The sequence below is a fragment of the Strongylocentrotus purpuratus genome, unplaced genomic scaffold, assembly GCF_000002235.5.
Source record: "Strongylocentrotus purpuratus isolate Spur 01 unplaced genomic scaffold, Spur_5.0 spur5_scaffold_3, whole genome shotgun sequence".
NCBI lineage: Eukaryota > Metazoa > Echinodermata > Echinoidea > Camarodonta > Strongylocentrotidae > Strongylocentrotus > Strongylocentrotus purpuratus.
The window spans coordinates 7656627-7678522 of record NW_022145609.1 but is presented as its reverse complement, the minus strand read 5'-3'; the positions used below and the strand labels follow the sequence as shown (position 1 = coordinate 7678522).

General features: G+C 36.9%; 1 protein-coding gene across 1 annotated transcript; it reads left to right on the top strand.

The window, feature by feature from the left end:
* The first annotated feature begins 2496 nt into the window (after positions 1-2496).
* On the top strand, positions 2497-21762 carry LOC588601 (DNA repair endonuclease XPF). Its single transcript, XM_030996685.1, has 24 exons — positions 2497-2663; positions 4193-4289; positions 5103-5185; positions 5755-5877; positions 6364-6534; positions 6935-6974; positions 7635-7748; positions 8225-8320; positions 8788-8843; positions 9506-9559; positions 10181-10250; positions 11007-11109; positions 12347-12424; positions 12903-13054; positions 13804-13986; positions 14925-15061; positions 16325-16418; positions 17034-17171; positions 18021-18155; positions 18690-18776; positions 19280-19453; positions 19946-20086; positions 20751-20917; positions 21471-21762. The coding sequence occupies exons 1-24, from the start codon at positions 2590-2592 to the stop codon at positions 21760-21762; spliced, it is 2859 nt and encodes a 952-aa protein (XP_030852545.1). The 5' UTR covers positions 2497-2589.
* The last annotated feature ends 134 nt before the right edge of the window (positions 21763-21896 follow it).

Genomic DNA, 21896 nt, shown 5'->3' with positions numbered 1-21896 from the left:
TATAAAACAAGGAAGTGATTAGTATCAGAGTGACCACGATAAACTTTGTACATGCCGGTGGTTTGTACTATGATATACAAGCCCTCTAACAAATGGATATAATTTGTGCACACTTTAAATTGATAACCAACTTGTAATTTTTAAGAAGGGTGATAAAATATTATTATTGTGACCAAGGTAACTTAGTGATGGCAAACAATGCGGGAGTAGTGTGTATATTTTTCCAGCTGTGAGTAGTGTTTTTCCTTAGTTAAAAATAACCTTTATTTTGATATAAAATTGGAAATATTTGGAGTAGGACTAAGATTGTTATTGTACTAAGGTTTACATGTGGTTACAGCAAGCCCACCTTTCTTAGGAGTTAGTGAATTCTGGTTTCGAATTTTCTTATCATTTCGATATTAACTTAAGGTTTGAACCGTTAACTGTTTAGTTTGAATGAGTGATTTCTTTATGAATTATGCATGAGAAAAAACATTAATTGTGTAATAATGTTACAATTTTCTTAAACCCTTGAAAGCTTGTGTTTCATGTGCTTAGAGCTTGAAGGGAAATAACTTATGTCTTATATACTTCAGTTTATTCCCTTCCAGCTCTGAGGGGGTAATATGTCACGTAAAATATGTTGTCTTTCTGACTTTAATTTCAGAATTGTTATGTGTCTTTCTCTGTTTCCATTCCAAAGAAAAAGCTATCCTTATATGAAATACCACATGTTAAATCTCACCTTAATTAAATGTAGGGCAATGCTCTTTTGCTTGAATGGTAGGCCTTTTTTAGTACTGGCTATTGAAAAGGAAACTTTGTTAATACCAGAGTCACACCGCAAGACTGAAGCCAAACTGCTGACATACTGTACAAAAGAAAATGACGTAATACAACATGTATGCCTACAGCCAACAATCTGTCGGTTTGTAATCGGTCTAGCTTCAGTTTGGCAATGCGATTGAAGTATATAAATTCTTATTAAATATGACTGCTGTGCAGTTTGTTAATCCTGCTTGTTTTGTGATGGTGTTAATGAGACGGTGCTCTTCATACTTAAACTGGTAGCTCATAATTTTAAAAAACAGTGTGTGTTCTCAAGTTCCCCTCTCAATATGAGTCAGTGTTATAAGTTTGTAGTCCGGACTGTCTGTATATTTTGATTTATACATTTTCAAAACATTTCTTTTTATTCTGAAATAGCTACTATTTTTGTCTGGAAATTAGAAGATAGGATGGGGTAATAGCCTTAAAAGATTTCTCAATTTGAGAAGTATAGCAACGCATACAGATATACTATAAAATATTTTTTCGTCTTGCACTCATATCTGAGTATTAAATCACAAGAATTTTAGAAGTTGTCTGAAGTATAATTTAAGTTTAGCATCAGTAATTGTATCATTTTTCTGTAAAAAGATTAAAACTTACAAAATGAAGCTTGATTTTAACCTTGTTCATTTACAGCCTCAGCTCATCTGTTGCAATAGGTGGTTGCAGTTATTATTATTATTTTTTCCTTCAAAATCTCTTCATTAGATATATAATACCTTTGTTTTTCGTTGAAATGTCATAGACAAACTACATGTATTTAAATGTCTTGGTGCAGAGCATGATTTATGCTAACGCCAAATGAAAAATCTGAATAAGTATATATTAGAGAATTGTAATATGAATATTTCAAGAGCTACTTATTGCTTCCAGCATAAGAAGTTGACGAATAATTTGTCGTGAATTGTTGCGATGGAAAGATTTTTAAATTGCTTGATCGGAGAAGTTGACATGGCATTGCACTTGATTATTGCCTCTTGTGTATAAACTAAATAAAAACTGATCATACTATATTGTGTGTGAGAGGGTATGATGATAATATTATATGTGCAGAATTCTAATAAAATTGCCTCATTACATTTGTCATTGCAATATCTTCTTTTATTGAATTTGAATTGCTCTGCATGTATGCAATGAGAGCTCGAGAGGGTGGATGGTTAAGTAAGTTTGACAATTGATGGTGTTCATGGTGATTATGATGGTGATGATTATGATGATGATGATGATAATGGTGATGATTATAGGACGATGGTACGAAATTGGTGATAATGATGTTGATGATCATATTAAGATTCAGGGCAAAACATTGTGTCCAGATAGGTGTAATATTTCATAAACCTTTAAGGCTAAATTTATAAATGACGATCAACTAAATGGCGGTTGATGATGCAAATCCCCATAATCTGAAGCAAATAATAGTGACAGCTTTATTGTTGAGCGTCCGCAGCATCCCTCTCGTACCATACCGCTTTATTGTATTCCATGGGAAGGGGAATAATGTAATAATAGTCCACGCAAAATCCTTCTAACATTTTTGCAAATTTCTTTAATTGGAGGTAGAAAAATGGCCGGGGGGGGGGGGGGGAGGAGGGGGCATATACTTGAGCGAAATTTCAGCTGTTTAGCTATTAGTAACTTGCATCCAATGCGCATGTGTGAAGCAAATATAGCAGAAAAGTTTGAATGATCCAAAACGTAAAAGCCAGGCGCCAGGCTCAGTTAGCGCGAGCAGAAAAGGCGAATTAACTTAGTTTATACTACTCTATTGACAGCAAGATGTCACTATTAGAGTATGAGAATGAGATGTTTCTCAATGCATTTCAAGAAGATGGATTACTAGTGGTTGCAAGGTAACTTTTTCTGTAATTTATTAACGTATTTTTTACATTCAGTCCCACATCGCTGTAAAAAATGTTGGTTCATCTACGTGCTCGACATTACCGAAGCTACCGAAATCCCCTGTAGAATCCCGCCGCGCTGCGGGGCCAGGCCGAGCCGAAAATCCGATGCCATCAGGTGCGCGTTTCGCATTATGTGTGTGTGTGTGAATGTGACTGACGTGTGATCGACAGGGTGGGTTGGTTGTTCATTTTTGTTCAATGAATGTCATTTGTTTAAGATAATGCCTTATCTTAGGCTTACTATTTATTTAGGCTTGCTTAACTTGTTAAAGATAAACTTGAGTTCTGGTAATGCGATTGCATTGTGAAAGAAAAGGTGTGGAATGGATCAGAAAAGTTGATCATAGATCTAGACAGCATGTAAGTAGATGGTGTGTAATGCAAGGTTCTGGAGTCATCAAAATCATCATAAATTTGGCAGAGTCTTGGTAAAGTAACAATCACTTACACAGAAAGATGTATATGGGACAACAGTCATGGTGTCGGGGCTAGTACTACCCTGATTTCCTTATCTTTCTATGCTCATTACTCAGCCAGTATACATTTTCTTCCATAATTGTTTGGCACATGACATTTATTTGTAATCTTGAACATTCAGTGTAAGTTTTGTTAGATTCTTTGAGGATTCATTTTCTTTTTTTACCAGAACTCAAGTTTATTTTTAAGAATGAGGATCGTCCGCATAAACAAAGGATATCCTCATAAACGCAGACAAAATGCACTTTAAAAATAAGGATCGACTGCAAAAGTGGATTTTTTTTCATCGACGCTCAGCGGATTTCGGGCTCCCAAACCGGGTGCTGGCAATGCCTTTATGCCTTATGGGTTGTCCGCTTTCCAGAGGATTTATCGCTCACAATTTCTCAGACATATAAAGTCTCTGTACAAAGTCGATGTAAAATCCATCAAGAAAATCATTGGGGAACCAGTTTTTTGCAACGCTAATGCGTGGCTCGAAAAAAAATTCTGTCTGCTTTTACATAGATGATTCTCGTTTTTGCAGATGATCCTTTTCTTGGACCAGCGCCCCTATACTGATACTTTTTAGCTGATTAAAGAAGATCTGCCTTTTTATGGAAATGGGGAATTTAATGCTGTTCAGGTTTTTACCCAATCCAGGGGGGGGGGGGGGGGGGGGGGGTACTCGCCTAATACTGTATGAGGGGATGTGGTTTTTGCAAAAATCCCTAAACATGGAGTACGATTTTGTGCTGCAAAACCACTTTAAGTATCCCCACTTTTGGCCTTAAACATGGGTCACTATTTTCTACAGGATAATATCTCACCCATAACGCGCTTATACTAAAACTAATTACATGTAAGCCTAACTGAATGGAAGTCCCTAATAATGGGTACCACTTTCTGCCAAAATTGCTCTTAAAAATGGGTATGGGTTTACAAGATTAGCCGCACACCCACATCCAAACCAAATCTGAGTAACTGTGATACTGTGTGTATGTGATTGTATTGTTTGACAGAGGCCTGGGTATTTCTCGACTGATGCTGAATTTCCTCAAGCTCTACTGTGATCCTGGGAATCTGGTCTTGGTTGTCAACACCAACGATTATGAAGAGGTAAGCTTTTATTCTTGGCATAACAAGTTGCTTGAAATCTGTTAGCCATAAAGGACCAACAGGGATTAATAAACTTTAGAGGCTACTATTAGGCCTGTCTTTATCAGTCCGAGTTGGCCAAATAGCCTGCTACTTCTGAACCAGGAAATTAGCCAGATCACGCAGACGCAAAATAGCGGGCTATTTGCTTGAGAAATCTTCCCAAGATAGCTTGTGCTAGCTTGCAAAATATGGTCTGTTTTCACTAGCCCTCAGAGAAGATGTCTCAATCCCGGCATGCAAGTTCATTTTTTAGCTCGAAGGGTCCATCTCGCACTATGCATACGCTAACACTAAGCAAATTTCTCGAGACGTGATTTGTAACTTCAGGCTAATTACCCAGATTACAAAATAGAGGGTTATTTGGCCAATTTGGGCTGATGAAAACAGACCTATTGAGCCAAAGTGTTTTGATACAGTACTTCAACCTGTTGGTGGAACTAAATCAATGGGTTTCCAATAGGCCTGGTTTCCAATTTTATTCATGAGAGAGGATGAAACATCCTCAGCTTCTGTCTGATCTTTGTCTGCCTGCCTGTTCTTAATTTTGTCTATTTTGTAAATACATCCATTTCTGTCCCTATTGGCCGATAACGAGAAGAAAAAAATAAACAATAAATTATTACGTGCCTACTGGCCTTTGTATGAGAGGTAGGAGGGAAGAAGTGAGTTGAAGCAGGAAAAGGAAAGAAAAGGAAAAGATGGTAGAGGGATGTTTTCTTTGTTTCTACAGGAAGCAGAATATTAATTATCTTTTTTGTTCATTTGCTTTAGAATTATCTTATTGAAGAACTGGATAAACTGGGCATCAAGCCCCTTCCAAAGATCATCACCAACGAGTATGGAACTAATGAAAGGTAAGTGATCAAAACTTATGATTTATTTTAGTTCTTTGAATTTGCAGTTATTTAGGTATACAGTCGAGAGGATCTCTAAATATAACCATGAAGATTTGGCCATTGTTGTCTTCCTGGCAGAAAACTCTAAACAAAATTGTTGTTGTGAGCACATTTATTTCAGACAAGAAACTCTTTCAAATTGGGACCTCTTGCAAAAATTGTGCAGAAGTTTCTGGTTGTACTACAAAGTATTGATCAATGTATCTTTTTGTTAATGGTTGCTGTTAAAAAGTGAAATTACTTTGGAGGTATAATGGCTTTAGTGGCAGACCAAGATTCTCAAACCAGGTAGTTCCTAGGTTTGAAACCAAGGCAATGGGCTCATCCCCTTTGGTAAGGTATTAATCCTCATTACCAAGTCCCTAGCTAAGAGGACTTAAAGCCAACAGACCTGTAGTTGCTTACTCACAAGCTTGCACACACTTTCTTAGCAGTCAGGTCACTCAGGTGAAAACAACAAAAGATCAACTTACATGCCCATTGCGGGTATCACGATTATCCAATCCGCTGTTTTTGATCTCCTGCAGGACAGGTGTGTACATGCAGGGAGGAGTTCTCTTTGTATCATCCAGGATCCTTGTGGTTGATCTCCTCACAGAGAGACTACCTGCTCATCTTGTTACTGGTATCATCGTCAACAAGGCTCACAAGTAAGATACCGCATCAGCTGTTTAGCATACAAAAGGGTTGACTAATTGGTAGCATAGATCACATTTGAGATGTTGATGGCTGTTATTGAAAGGTAGTTTTCTTTGTTGTACTTTTTCCTGTTTACTTTCAAGGATGGAGAGGGGTTATTATCTGGTGATGAAAAAGTATTCACTCCTCCATTTCTTGTCATTCATTTTCATCTCCATTTTCCTATTGTTTTAAGCACTAGTTATGATGGATGTGATATTGTGAAAATATGAACATAATGTTTATCAATTTTTATATTCATGTACTTCAATCAAAAAATTTCTGTTACTTGTTAAAGTATAATTTGGTCATTTTTGTGGTAATTACAACCCTTTAACACATACGTTAATGACATTCAAAATTCCATGAAGTTCAGAGGTGAAGAATTTCTATATTAATTGTGTTGATTTTTAGTAGTTTGTAGATATTTTTACCAGTCACTTATCCCTCATCCTCAGGATCATCGATTCCTGCCAGGAAGCTTTCATCCTCCGTCTATACCGTCAGAAGAACAAGATGGGATTCATCAAGGCTTTCTCAGACCAACCCCAAACCTTTGCTGCAGGGCTGTGTAAGCTAGAGAGAGTGATGAGAAACCTCTTTGTCAGAAAGCTCTACCTCTGGCCCAGGTGAGGTCTTCAAGCACTTCTCGTTGCGCCCTGAGAGTTGCAATGGTCTATTCATGTTTTGTCTCTGTAATATTGATAGTGGGGTGTTTCAGCATAATTTATGATATTTCCGATCTTCTTTTCTGTTTGGGGCACTAACTTCTGATTATTCATCATGACTAGCGAGTAAATCTTGATGGGAAAGATTAAAAAGAATTTCTTGTTTATTTTCACCAATATACTTGCATCTGGTTAAATATTTGATGAACATTACTGGAACTTGGAAGTTTATTGAACAACCATTGAATCTAAGGCAGTAAAGATTTAAGAATTGCATATTTATGTAAATTCTTTCAAAACTGTTACTATGTTATGAGCCAAGTTATGATAATGATGCATTAAAATTTTAAACGTTCGGCAGGTTCCATGCAGCAGTACAGGCATTGATGGAACGACACAAGGTATAGTAGCTCAGTCAATCTCATTAGTCAGTCGGTCACACAATCAGGAATGATTCAAATTGTATTCATGAGCAAGTATGTGCAGTCAACTTTTATAATTCTCCACCCTCTGTTTGATACTAAAGTTTGTCCATTTTCAGTTTTTGAAATGTGTGATTGAGAGCAGATGTCATGCATCCTTCTGTCTCAAACTCTGCACTTCTCTTCTATATAGATTTCATGAGATTTGCCCAAAGGCAGCCGCTAGAATAATAATAATAATATTCAGTTCTTGTATAGCGCATAATACGTTATGAAATAACACCTCTATGCGCTTCCAAAGAACTTTGGAAATTATTACCCTAGCTTTAGCGTTATCAGCGCACAGTGCATTTCAAGGAATAATCTTACCAAGTACCCATTTACCCCACCTGGGTTGAGTGTGGCAAATGTAGATCAATGTCCTGCGGCGGGAGTCGAACCGCTGACTTTGTGATCGACAATCCGGTGACATATCCATTTGACCACATCACCTCTATGTATTCCAAGCATTCAAATGCGAGTACAGATGTACTGTACAGTATTGACAAGAAAATTTACCAATATTTTCTACCAATATTTTTTCTGCCCAGCAACTTCTTGTATTCCCACTTTTGTCTTCTCTTGTTTGCTCATGTCCAGCCTGAGGTGATAGAGCTGCAGCTGACGATGACCCCTGCCATGGTCTCCATTCAGATGTCCATACTAGATATCATAGGAGCATGCATCAAAGAGGTCAAACAGGTCAACCCATCAGTAAGTCATTCTTGCACATCACCTTGTCCTTGTCTCAATACTAAGATCAATTTGCTTGTTTAAAATCCTGGTTGAAATTTATTTTGTTCAACTTGATGATTGTGAAACACCATGGTTTATTGTTTAGTTCACTGGACTTCCATAGTGCCGTAATGGTTGCCGGTGCAATGTTCAGCACCAGGTCCCTGTTCCCCATAGCTTAGCAATTTATCATACAATTTTTTGTTGTTGATTGATTGCATCGATCACTATTTGCAATCAATCATTAAAAACCAAGTGTATGATCAATTGCTAAGCTTTGAATTGTGAACCCTGAAATGTCACTTCTTGGCTGACATGGAATTTACAAGAAGCCACTTGTAACTGATGGTTATACTAAACCTTTAGAGTGCAGTAAGTTGATTTGACTTGTAGTATTACTGACATATAAAAGTCACCTTGTAATAACCCTCTAATGTTTCTGTGTATCCTGATAGTTGGACTCTGATGATCTGACCGTTGAGAATGCCATTGGTAAGAAGTCTCTAACCAATGTCATTAGAAGACAACTGGATCCTATCTGGCACACACTGGTTAGTATACAATCACTTCCATAGCCAATGTCTGGAATTCAATACCCCAACAGCAATTTCATTCAAAAGGAAAATTTGTGTGTTCAATTAGAATAAGACATTGCAAAAACTTAAAATGTAATATACTTCTTTGTGGTACTACATACCTCACATCTCGTAGAAAAAGAATCAGCGTTATGATCAGAGTGGCCTTAATTATCTCGTTTAGAACATTTTATGTAGAGTATTACAAACCTCATACATCTTCATGTTAATTATGTGCATGAGCAGAACTAGGAGGTGAAAAGAGATTCAATAAAAACCCACCACAGTCATAGTCACAGGTAAAACTTGGTTTGTTTGAAATGTCGCTGCTGCTTTGAGTTTGTGTGTGTTGTGAGGTGGAGGAGGGTTTAGTTAAATATTGTAGAATCATCCTGTTGTGATAAAAAAAGTCTTGCATATTCTTCCTTTCTGTTTTTACTCAGTCCTCCAAGACAAAGCAACTTGTCAGTGATTTGAAGCTCCTACAGATGCTTCTATTGTAAGTATGATAGTTTTGGAGGGGTTCTCATTTAATTTCCATTTCCATTGTGTCATTAATTATTTCTAGCTCAATAGTCACAAGGCAGTCCTATATGCTTGTTGTAAGATATGCATATAGATAGTAAATATTCTGTGAAGTAGAAGTAATGAACTGAAAAATATCATGAATCTGAGGAAAAGGGGAAAAAATAAGGAGAATCTTTCATTTGCCAGGGGATGTGTTTTTTTCTTCTTCAGGCTGGGAGGTTATTGGTACCTGTATGAATATATTTTATATGACATGGGGGTGTTTCACAAAGACTAAGATTGACTTTAAGATGGATATAACTATAGCAGGCCATTCATGCCACTGTTTGCTCTCACCAATAGTACTCTCATTAGTCTGTCAAGGGAAGTACAAATCATGGTCACAAACTAACAGAATTTATATGTTTTGATAATTCATTATTAAAGTAAAAAATATCTAAAAATCATAATGGTGAGGACAAAAAGTGGCATGAACAGCCTGCCATATTTAAGTCCAACTTAAAGTTGATCTTAGTCTTTGTGAAACACCTTCTTGGTCTTATTGCTTTTAACCTTATTGAATTTGTTTGACTTGTGTTTTATGCTAATTCAAAGAAAGCTAACATGATTATCACTGTTCATTTTTTTTTGCAGCTATCTGACTCAGTATGATTGTGTGACGTTCTACAACTTTCTCAAGACTCTCAGGTAAAACTAAGAACTATGTGATAAAAAATTCAGCCACTTGCCCTTTGCAGATATAATAATAATAATAATAATAATAATGGGTTCTTGTATAGCGCTCATGTGAGTCAGATTTGACCCTCCTGAAAGATATAAAGAGCAAACTAGTTTTGTTAAAGTATAATCTCAGATGCATTATACATGCACCTATTTGCATTGAGTGGTCTGAGAGAATCTTTTTATAACGGTGACAAGAAACAGTAGCCGGAAGAGATGAATGTACATGGTCTGCTTTCTGAGTGATTCAAATTATTCTTTCCTTGCCAATTAATTTATTATTGCTTAGCATGTTATGTTAACTTGTGAAATGTAGCCATGATTGAAATGCTTGTAGTTCAGGATTTACTGACCACCGGTAGCTGGTCTGCAAAAGAGAAAGTCTACATCACATCAGAAAGAAACAGGGGGGGGGGGGGGGGGTCTCATTCCCAAGTTTCAAGAGAGGTTAGATGAACAGATATTATTTCTTTTGCAGATCATGACATTCCCGAAGGTCAATGGCGAATTGCCTAAGAAGTAGGAGAGCAAATTGTCAGAAAATTGGTAAATAAAACTAATCAAATGTCATCATCCTTGTGTTTACAGGGGAAATGAGCGTGCTATGGCTAACAATACAGGCTGGTTGTTCTTGGAAGCTGCAGAGATGATGTTCGTGGTAAGGATTCTGCTCATCAGCATACTTCTACCCTTGGGTCTACATGTTGCTCAGAGTTCACTTGCATCGTCCTTCTGCTGTTTGCAGTCCTGGGCCCCCTTCTTATAAACAGTTGCGATTGATCGAAACTTAGTCGTGATTGGTATCAATCCCAACTGTGTACATAAGAGATAGGGCACTGCACGTATGATTAGAGGACTTGCGATGGATTTGGATAAATCCAAGCTCATTATAAGACAGGGCACTGATTTAAAAACCAATGTGATGGGAAGAGCAACTTTCTTGTGCCATGAAGGCAATTTTTTGTTTTATGCAGATTTGCTTGCTATGTCTCATTCCCCAATGTTTATAATACAGTACATTTAATTTTAATGAAAAGTGGGAAAATGGTTTTTCTCTTGGACTTAAAGTCACAAAATCCCAACCCAATGACTCACTCATAAGATCATTGGATTTAATCTATTAATTGTATGTAAAATGTATATCTGAAAGAAATTGATGTCAACACAAATCGAGTAGCTGCTGAACAAAAGCCAGGTTATGAAATTCAGTGTGGAGAGATATTGTAGTCCATAGTAAATAGTGCTCCTTTTCTTATGAGTGAGTTACATGTTATCATATAAAATTGGTATGTACCGGTACATGTACAGCAATATATATTTTTGTACATCGGCAATAGGATTCTTGACGTGAACTAAATATAACAGTGTTGTACTTCCTTTAGTAACGTAATGCCTTGTATGTTTTACCTTACAGCATGCCAAGAGGAGGATATATGGAGACCCATCAGACACTAAAAACAAGAAACAAAAGACAGACAAGAAGGAGACTGCTACTAACACCAAGCAGACACAGAGAGGTAACAAGTAATATTAATAGAACAAATTTCTGAGGGATGTTTACAAATAAGTATGGCCTGTTGCACTTTTCCTTATGATGTCTATACAATCTATCTCTCTCTCTCTCTCTCTCTCTCTCTCTATCTCTCCATCTCATCTGTCTTCCACACACACTCTCTCTCTCTCTCTCTCTCTCTCTCTTTCTCCCTCTTATCATCTCCTTTCTCTCTTTCTCTCGCTATCCATATCTTCTATGTTTCTTCTATCTGTGTTTTTACAGCATACCGTAATTAACGTTGTATATATATATATATATATATATATATATATATATATATATATATATATTTAATTTTTTGCCGACTCTGTCGGCAGCAAGCCAGGTTCGTGTTAAAAAACCCACGCGGGAAGGCCTTTCATTTAACTGGGAGGTGCAGCTGAATGTTTAAGATCATTGATGTAAATTAAAAAAAACAGTAGAGGACCTAGAATAGAACCTTGTGGTACGCCATGTAATGGAAGAAAAATTGGAGGAATTATTATTATAAACTACATATTTAGATCGATTAGAAAGATTACTTTCAAACCAAGATAACAGACAAATTTGAGTGTTGTTCTAGTTTCCGAGTGGTAAGTCAACACACCGATTACTAAAACTTGAAGACATTGCCAGGCATAGCGCCAAGTGGAGGGGCATAAATTGAAACTTTTTTTTTGGTGTACCATGTAAAAGACGCACCCCCGACTTTGATTTTTTTTTGGCGGCAAAAAAGTGCGGTTAATACACCGTTAATTACGGTAATTGTATCTCTTCATTTAATCAAATCAATCATTTACATGTATCTAATTGCATGTCATTGTACTACATGTATACATATGATTCTCTGCATTGACAGCATTTTTTTTGCTTGCAAAAAGTGTCTCCTCTCATTTCATTTCATTTCTTTATTATGACCATAGAGGATAATTGTTCATATTTACATTTACAATCTTGCTTCACAGTAATTTCACAGGAACAACATATAATTGACAATCATAAGTACTTAATTAGATACATGTGAATTGTAAACACATACTTCAAGTTTTGTCTGAATGTTGTTCAACCTCGCTTTTGATTTAGTCTCAAGGCCCTGTTTATAGTATACATTAAATATACATAATCATGATGAATATACTTTGACGTATGTGTGATCCTGCTCCATATAGCCCTTTTAAGAGGGTTCTCTGTTTGACCTATTATTCTGGTGTTTCTTTCAGGGCTTCTGTTAGAGGAGAATCCTAAGTGGAGGATGCTTTCTGAGGTCCTAGAGGAGATCAGACAGGAGAATACAGGAGGTATGTCTTTAGCAATTATCTTTGAATTGGTATACAGGGGGGTTTTGTTTTAAGTTGATAATTCTGTCTTCCTTTCATTGTAACTAAAGTATATTTTTTACCTTTCATTTGATACTTGTGGACAGAAGTATTAATTTTTGACCAAACATCAATTTATTTCTGCCATGAATATTTGTGCAACTCTATTCAGTATTTGGTATTTGTATGAGGAGGATCACCAGCCCAGTGGTGAGGCTAGTGCTTTTAAACAATTTTGAAACCATGTTGATAGAGTCTTATCTAAGGCATGGAAATTCTCAATTACCTAGTCTCTGAAATAGAAGTCATAGACCCAGTTGATATACAGGTACATGACCTTGTAACATTTTTAGTAGCAAGCCTGGTAGAATAGGGACCAACTAGAATATAAAATCCATTACTTAGTTTTCTTTTTGAAAGTTTTATGCCACCTTGATGATTTGTATCTTCTGATCATTAGATACCTCAGGGCGTGTGTTGATCTGTGCCAGTGATGATAGGACCTGTGCCCAGCTCAGGGAGTACCTCTGTGATGGTTCCTATGCTCTGCTACAGAGACTCTATCAGAAGACACTTGGAGCAGGGCAGCCATTCACTGCTACTGCTGCTCAGGTAAGTCTCCTCCAATGTCCTAGTTTGGAGGGCTAGTCCAAGGTCCCATATTAACAAGTATTATTGAATTATGAAATTTAAAAAATATATATTTACATAAATTTATTTTTTTATGTTTGTCTGGTTCAAGCTCTAGAAAGGCTATGTATATATAAAGCTTGATGCAATAATTAGATATACTGAAATGTTAGATGTGGTCAATGACATAGCTTTGAAAATAGCTTGGACTGGTCCTATAACAGACAAAATATATTTGTGAATTTCATGGGAATCCAGTGTTAAAAATGTAGTTTGTGTGAATTGGTTAGTGCTTGCAATCTCTATTAATAGCTAAAATAAACACTATGATAAACGCTTTTTTTTCCTACGATCAATCTACCAACATATAGATTAATGGTCACTGAATAATATAAAGCTGTTCTTTTCAAAAGGGTTTTATTTTAGCAAATTTCGCAAATTCAGTGTAACATAATAATGAGCTGGCGATGCATATGCAAACATTCATCGTAAGCTGCCTGTGATGATTTGAGTGAGAGCAATAACTCGAAAAATATATGTGTCCTTTTTATTCTCAAAAGCATGTTCTCATGAAAAGGTCAGCTTATAAGTATTAAATCCTGAAATGAGAAAAAAAAAAGGAGATCTGCATATAGATATGAACAAAACCACCACTACCAACAACGACAAAAACTTCAAAAACAAGACAGAACAGTAGGGTATTACTCCTTTTTGTGCTTTCTTACTATCAGGCCTCTGGCTCATCAACCTCCAATGTAGGAGGGAGGGATGCCAGAGGAAGGGGCAAAGGTGAAAGGTCAGGATTAGGAAAGGTCAAGAGGAAGCGGGAAGATGATGAAGTGACCCTGACCCAGATAGCAAGGAAAGTCGGCCATCTCCAAGGCGGACAGGATGAGGACGGTGAAGGTGATGAGGTAAGCACAAAGGAAAAATTGCTGTGTTCCTGGCGGAAATGTTCAATTGATGCGCAGCCTATTAATGTACATTTCTAGAAGTTGTTTTTTATAAATAATGTTTTGACTGTTCTGAGAGTACTAGCACACAACACATTCCAAACATCACTAAAGGCTCGCTAACATATGCCACAGTTTTTTTGTATACTACATGAACGGCAGTGGAGATTTTTTTTAAGTAGCACATGCAGTGGTACTATGCTTACCCAATTGTCTGTGTGTTATGAGATATTATACAAATGATGCATGCGCGTGAGTTCATTATACGATCTATCCGCACTCGAGTTGAGGCTGTGTGTATCTATTGCACGGCGCCGTTAGGCTGAGTGCGATATATACACACAGCATCAACGAGGGTGGATAGATCGTATAATGAACGAATGAAAACATGCATCATTTTTATACAACGAAACTCCTAGATCCTTGTTATTTGATGTAGGTAAAAATAATTAATTCAAATTTGTTTCGTGACAGTATGGCTGACAAATAAATCTCAAGTTTAAGGCTTAATTTAGCGCACACATAGATATAGCAAGTGCACTTACCTCTATACCCATTTACGCATATTGCTGTGCAAGAATAGGCCCATGCACACACAGCATTAAGCGCTAACCTCTACGCGCACTACTGCGCATCATGTACATGCACTAAAAAGGCGTGAAATAGAACGTGCAATAGGCTCAGTAAATGAATCACACGTGACCGTGCATGACCAATCATTTGATAAGGATCTGGGAGTGAGTTGTATCAAACAGTTTAAAGTGTAGAATGCCTAAAACGCTTGAAACACTTCTCCGCCGAACTGTGGTGGTTTACTGCAGCATAGTATCATATAGATACTGCTTTCCTTTCATCCTTTCCGTGTATCATCTACACTTGTATTTATGTTTTTCTTTCAGGATGATTCTCAGAGAGCTAGGATACCTAGTACCAGATCAGTGGATGTTGATGATGAGATAGAGCTATCATCGATTGAAGCATACTACAACATTGAGACCACACCCATCACTGTCATACACCCTCTCCATGGTTGCAGGTAAGCTCTTACTTAAATCAGACATTCAATTATATTCATGGTTTGAGAATGATCTAAAGCCATATACATACCTGCATTCTGTTTTTGGAGAGTTGAGGTATTGTGTGCGTTTAATGTCTGCAGTGCATGATCGAGCAGCGAATTTGTATTCGCTCTTTGGTACAGATTTACCGAGTATTTACCGCTTATTGCCAGGTACACTGCCGCTGCAAGTGGGATTTCTCATTTTCGAAGACATACCGTGCTCAAAATTCCTAATTCTTATTTTCAAATGTTGGCAGGTATGCATATATGCCAAAAATTGATGAAAGTAGTCTTGCCCACTGGCTGACCAGTGGATTTGCAATGTTTGACCGACAGTTCATATGCATCATGCATGTATCCTTCATGACTTTCTTGCATATACCGTGTGAGTCAAAAAAAAGTTTACACCTAGAAAATTGCTAATTATTTTTAAAATTATCTATGTACAGTTAAATTATTGTATATCTTATGAAAGAGTGTTTTATCCCTAATCATTTGATACCATTTCTGTGCAGTATGTGTTCACGCTTGGATGAACAGGTTTGTTTAGAGTTCAAAAATCGACTTGCGCCAAAGTGATGCCTACAGTATGTATTATGTAAGGATTAGCGGAGTGAGAGAATGAATTGAATGTATCAAATGAAATGCATTGCATATGCTTTTTGCACACACGCACGCACACGAGCGCACAAATGTTCATTGATATTTGATATTTGATATCTGATATGTGTGGCATGATTAATTTAAAACATCACTTAAGCAACTTTGGCGCAAATCGATTTTTGCATTCTCGCAAACAATGCCTCCTGTTCATCCAAGCATGAACACATACCACACAAAAATGATACCAAATGATTTGGGATAAAACACTCTTTCATAACATGTATAATAATTTACTGATCATAGGTGATTTTAAAAATGATTAGCAATTTTCTAGGTGTAAACTTTTTTTTGACTCACACTGTATTTACCAAGAGCAACACAGTTAAAGGATCTGATCCTTTCTCCATCAACAAAACCAAATATTCATTTTGACAAGCGAGAATGAATCTACTGACCACCTTATTTTAGATCTTTCCAACTTGCCTGCAAGTTTGGCCGTGCAGGATCATATTTATGTCCACCAGTTCATCAAGACTTTCCATGGATGAACGTTTACAGCAGGTAGTAGAACTTGAGTGTCTTGACAGACCTAGCAGTGGAAAACATGCTAATTGTTGTTTTTTTATATCATTTCAGAGATCCCTACAGTTTGACTAAGACCCTACACGAGCTAGAGCCAAGATATGTTATCCTGTATGATGCAGAGATACAGTTTGTTAGACAACTAGAGGTGAGTGAAGCAAAAAACTACCATATAATGAAAATGATTTCCAGTAATAAAAAACCAATAAGGATTTAATAACAGCAGGTAGTTTCCTGTAAAATAAAGAAAGAAGGGAAATCATGTAAAATTATAATTGTAGCAACTTTTTTGTTCCCCCCGTTCATAACCACCTGCATCAGGGTCATTCTCCCATCCAACTTGCCTCCACTTCTCTCATCATTTAAGTGTTAATTACTTCTATTTTAACCATTTCATTATCTATCATCAACTACAATCACAACTTTTAAAGCCCCACTGTACTACTTGTAGCTACTTGCGCCCTCTCTATAGCAAACAATGCATTAGCGGTGCCCATTTATCCCCCGTGATCCTCTTTTTCTTATGTTAATTGAGAGCTGATTTGATGAGATAACCACCTGTTAGTGACCTTGCAGGGACGTCTATACCCTCCTGGCCAAACTTGTGCAGACAGACTTTAAGAAGTACCTGCCATGTCTACAGATCTCAGCATGGTGTGTAGATAAGCTAAGTTTGTCAGTGTAATCATTATCATCATTACCACTTTTGTGCCTAAAACAAATTTGTGAATAAGCGTTACATGTATCTTGTTTGTTTGTACAGGTATTCAAGGCCTGCAGACCTAACCATCCTCTCAGAGTATATTTCCTCATCTACTCTGGATCCACTGAAGAACAGAAATACCTCACATCACTCAGATATGAGAAAAGTGCCTTTGAGAATCTCATCAAAGAGAAGTCTGTGAGTAATACACTGTTTAAGTGGCTAATGGTACAGGGAGGAAAATTGTTCTGATGTTTTTCTTGTCAAAATACTTAAAATACAAACTTGATATCTGTAACCCTTTGGATGAGCTTTGCAGACATCTGTTTTATTACATGTATACATGTATACGTTTTGCTGGAATAGCAAGATTTTCCTTAGTTTTGACACATACATATTGCTCCAATAAGCTGATGAGAAGCTGATCAAGAAACAGAAAACTGCTTGCCAAAAGGTAACCCTAAAATGGATGCAAGGGTTCTTATACTTATGGAGTTGTTGTGAGAAATTGACAAGATGTGGGATGTCTACAAATTGTTATTCTCTTTGTGTAATTTAGGGCCAAGTAAAGGAGTAGTTTCTTATCCTAAAATTTGAATGCACAAAGGAAGGATGGCTGATATGAATGGGGATGGGGTCTAGAGTGGCCATCAATCTTCCAACTTTCTTTCAAACCGAGTGTCCACTTCTGGCTCTTTTTATGCTGGAATATTTCTTTTCTTTAAAGATACTTTTTATTATTTTCTCTCAAATCAAATACATATTGTATAAATCATTCTTAACAAAACTGGATACATTGTACATTGATAGTTTGGATTAAACGTAAATTGCAATAAAAAAAATTTAAAAAGGTACATTTTCATAAACTGTTTAGAAAACATTTTCATATATATGATCAAGAATATTAAAGTAAACTTGAGAGAATTTTTTTTGGAATATAATGAGAATATGATGAGATTTTTCATATCTCATATTTTTGTGTCTTGTCTCAGATTTTTTTCATCATTTATTTGAAATGGTAAAATTAACCATCCTATTATTACACAGACCATGGTGCTTCCTGCAGATATAGATGGGAAGGACGACAGCGCTCGTGAGCTATCACGTGACCCGGCGTTACCGTCGGCGTCTAGCTCAAGGAATGCAGGGGGTCAAGCGATGGTAACGCAAGGACAGAAAAAGGTTTGTGCAACCTAATTTAGCACTGGGTGCTGTTCTAACTTGAATAATTAGACATAGTGACAATCAATTGCAGTTCACTTCACCATTTGCTCCAGGTGTTTAGTATCCCAAAGTTTTGATTCGACAGATGTTGTCAAGTTTGTGCAAAATTGACTTTTTGACAAGTAGTCTTTTCCAGATGTTTTACATCTGCACTGCGTGAATGCTTACTTTAATACATAGATCTTATCTACTGTGTTTGTTTAGTATATGAAGTTTGAGATTAAAATTCCCAATCTGTAGGGGACAGTACCCTTCGCATATCAAATCAATGCAGTAGATAAAAAATGTGTAAATCAACATTTGCTATAAAATCATTAATTATACCAAATAGTCAAATGTGTTTCCTGCACTATAAGCTTTAAAAAAATGAATGGATTTTGGTATAAAACACAATTTCCGTAGATTCCAGGATTATGGTATAGAACACATTTTCGATAGATTCTAGCCCGAGTTACCTTTCAACAGGGTAAAACTTATTTTTGTTGATTGCAGATTATTGTTGACATGAGAGAGTTCCGCAGTGAGCTGCCATCTTTGATTCACAAGAGAGGTATCGACATCGAACCAGTCACCATAGAGGTAAGTCCAGTAGCTGTCATGAATTCATTCTTGATTGATATTTATTGCAAGGCATTTAAACATCTCCGGAGATCCAGAACAATTCATGGAGAAGGGGGTCGTAATGCACCAGGCATCTGTTTGTGATTGATGTACATTGGTCTTGAGGACTGTTAATGGGTTTACCTTGTTGGAACTGTACAAACTAAAATATGCCTTTCTCTATGTTCAGGCCCTGTGATTTGTTTCCTCAAAATAACATTTAACCTATAAATACAGGATTTAAAGGTTTTCACATAGAATAATTTAAATTAAGCAACTGAAACAAAATCTTCTTTATTTCCACTTTGATATTTAGTAAAGCAGTATCCCTTTCCCGATTAATATCAAGTCAAATTTCCTAATTAGAATGTTACTATCAAGTCAAATTCAATAATTTCACCACTTTTCATATTAGAATCCTATTATTAGTAGGTATTGTGAGAAAGACCCTGGTGTAAGTTTTGTCCTTTTTGAATGTCCAGGTTGGAGACTACATATTGACCCCTGACATCTGTGTGGAGCGTAAGAGCATCAGTGATCTGATTGGTTCGTTGGCCAATGGTAGACTCTATAACCAGGCTCTATCCATGACACGATTCTACAAGAGACCAGTACTACTCATCGAGTTCAACCCTAATAAATCATTTGCTCTCCAGGTTTGTATGGACACTTTTTTTAGTAACTCTGTTTAGTGTGGATATAAGGCCCTATTTGATACCTTGGTACTATAAAAGCAGCTCTATAAAAAAAAAAATTAGTAAAAGTGAGCCATGAGATTAAAAATTTGAAAGGATGAACATCAAAGATGGAATGCCGTGGCACAGATAATCTGACAAGATTGAAGAGCACCATCTAAACAACAACAACAACAACATTTTGGCTCCTTTTATGTTTGACTTGGTATATTTGAATAGTTTTTGTGAAATGTTTAAAATGCAACAGAATTATTTTTTTTAAGCTGTAGTTTTTCATGATTTCGAAATTTGCAGTGCATATACAGATATTTCAAACATGTTTTTAGTAGCTGCATGTGGGTGTAATGAACCCTGTTGGTCATACTTCTAATTTTCTCTCTTTTACATCATAAATGACAATGAATTGAAATTAAATCAGTTTCTTTTTATATAATATTCTCTATATCTTACTAGACCCAGTCTACCATGTCCAATGAGATCTCGTACCAGAACCTATCCTCCAAGCTGACGTTGCTAACGCTTCACTTCCCTAAGCTTCGTATCCTGTGGTGTCCCAGTCCACACGCTACAGCAGAACTCTTTGAAGAACTCAAGGTAGAAAGAAACAAAGCTCTACTCTATTTTAGTTATCTTCCTATCTGCCATAGCCCTCATGAATTCTCTCTCTCTCTTATGCTTTTTAATCTGGCTCTCATTTGTATCTCATTCCTCCCCCCCCCCCCCCTCTCCACCTTGTAGTCCCCTTTCCCTTGTAGTCCCCTTTATCTTTAATGTTCCCTCTCCATGTGTGCATAGTCGTTGGTCTTCAAATTTTCTAAGGTTACAACATTCCATTTTTTCCCAATGTGCTGAAATATTTATCCAATTATAGCATTAATTTTGTTTTTCATGTATATTTATAGATCACAAAATGAATACCTGTTAGTCTAATAGTCTTTAGAGTGTAAGCAAATTTTGGTTCAGTTATATGGGCATTGTTTCAACTAGTTATTATACTTTGCTTAAGGGTAACCTTGTAGAGATAGTTGTGGGGAATACTCCAATAGCATGCTCTAGCAAAATTCTTTTGGTGATAAGCGCTTTATAAGCACCGTTTTTATTATTATTATTATGAGAACACTTCATACAATTCATATGTTCACACTTGTGTAAGAATTCCTTCATTTCACAAATCAGAAAGCGGTGACTGTATTTTCATGTTTTCAATATTCATATGAATTGAACATTACATTCAAGATTCTAAATCTATCGTTTTCAGATTGGAAGATCCGAGCCTGATGCTGCCATAGCGGCTAGCATCACAGTTGAAGAGGAAGGAGCAGGAGAAGGGGGTGACGAATCATCCCCTCTCACCAAACAGATGTACAACCATGCTCCTTATGATATGCTGCTTAAGCTACCAGGCATCAACATCAAGAACTGTTGGTAGGTAGTACGGGCAGTCATAGAAAGCCATACATGTAGTATGTTATATTTCAGATTTGGTTGGTAAGCAAGTCCAGAAGTAATTGTCACACTCAAATTTCATGATTTGGTTGATTGGGACCAGTATTACTTGTCTTCTTCCTCCATGGCTATGGGCCCCTTACCCCTTTTAATGAAGTAAAGTTTGTTAAGGCCATCACAAGCCTTACAACTTGACTATGTAGGAATGTTTAAATTGATGGCATTAGGAATTTCATCAAATGTGAATTTTCTTACTGCTCGAAGTACAGAAGTGTCATATAAATAGTAACATAGAATTATCAGTGGGTTTTGAGGCCGTTGGTTAGGAAATGTAGTGACATAAGGAAGGCATACTTCAGTAATGATCTACACGTCCATTGGGATCTTGGTCAGATAAAACTTATATTTTCAAAATTCTGTATATTATCTAATTGCAATTAATCCCAAAATCCAGTCATAGTCATGCCGTAAGGTGTGCATTTGTTTTATTTCTTAAAAAACTATGTTTATTTAATTGTTTTGTATTTTGCAGGCGGATCATGAGGAACTTGACGGACCTGACCGAGCTGGTCTCGCTGTCTCAGGAGCGACTAGGTGAGATCCTAGCCCATCAAGGGAATGCCAAGTTCCTCTGGGAGTTCCTGCACAAGGAAGGAGGAGGCGAGGCAGAGGGGACCACCAACAAACCAGGTGGTGGAGGGGGGAAGTTTGCAGGGAGGGGTAGGTTTGGGAGGGGCGGGCGAGGGTTTGGCGGGAGTGGAGGGAGAGGGTTTGGTGGGAGTGGTAGAGGGAGGGCAGGAAGAGGAGGACGAGGAGGGAGATGAAACTGGTTATCTCTGAGATAATGAGGTGAATGTTTGGCCAGGTTCCCCATCTTCATCATTCATGTGATACATGCGCAACATCAGATGCAGGTATCTGTCGATCAATGAATTAATGCAATATGATGCAAGAAGTT

Bases quoted from the DNA above. Each gene is read 5' to 3' on its own strand.
- LOC588601 (XM_030996685.1), top strand. From the start codon at position 2,590: ATGTCACTATTAGAGTATGAGAATGAGATGTTTCTCAATGCATTTCAA. The intron at 4,290-5,102 runs GTAAGCTTTTAT...CATTTGCTTTAG, and splicing joins ACACCAACGATTATGAAGAG to AATTATCTTATTGAAGAACT. The intron at 8,321-8,787 runs GTTAGTATACAA...GTTTTTACTCAG, and splicing joins ATCCTATCTGGCACACACTG to TCCTCCAAGACAAAGCAACT.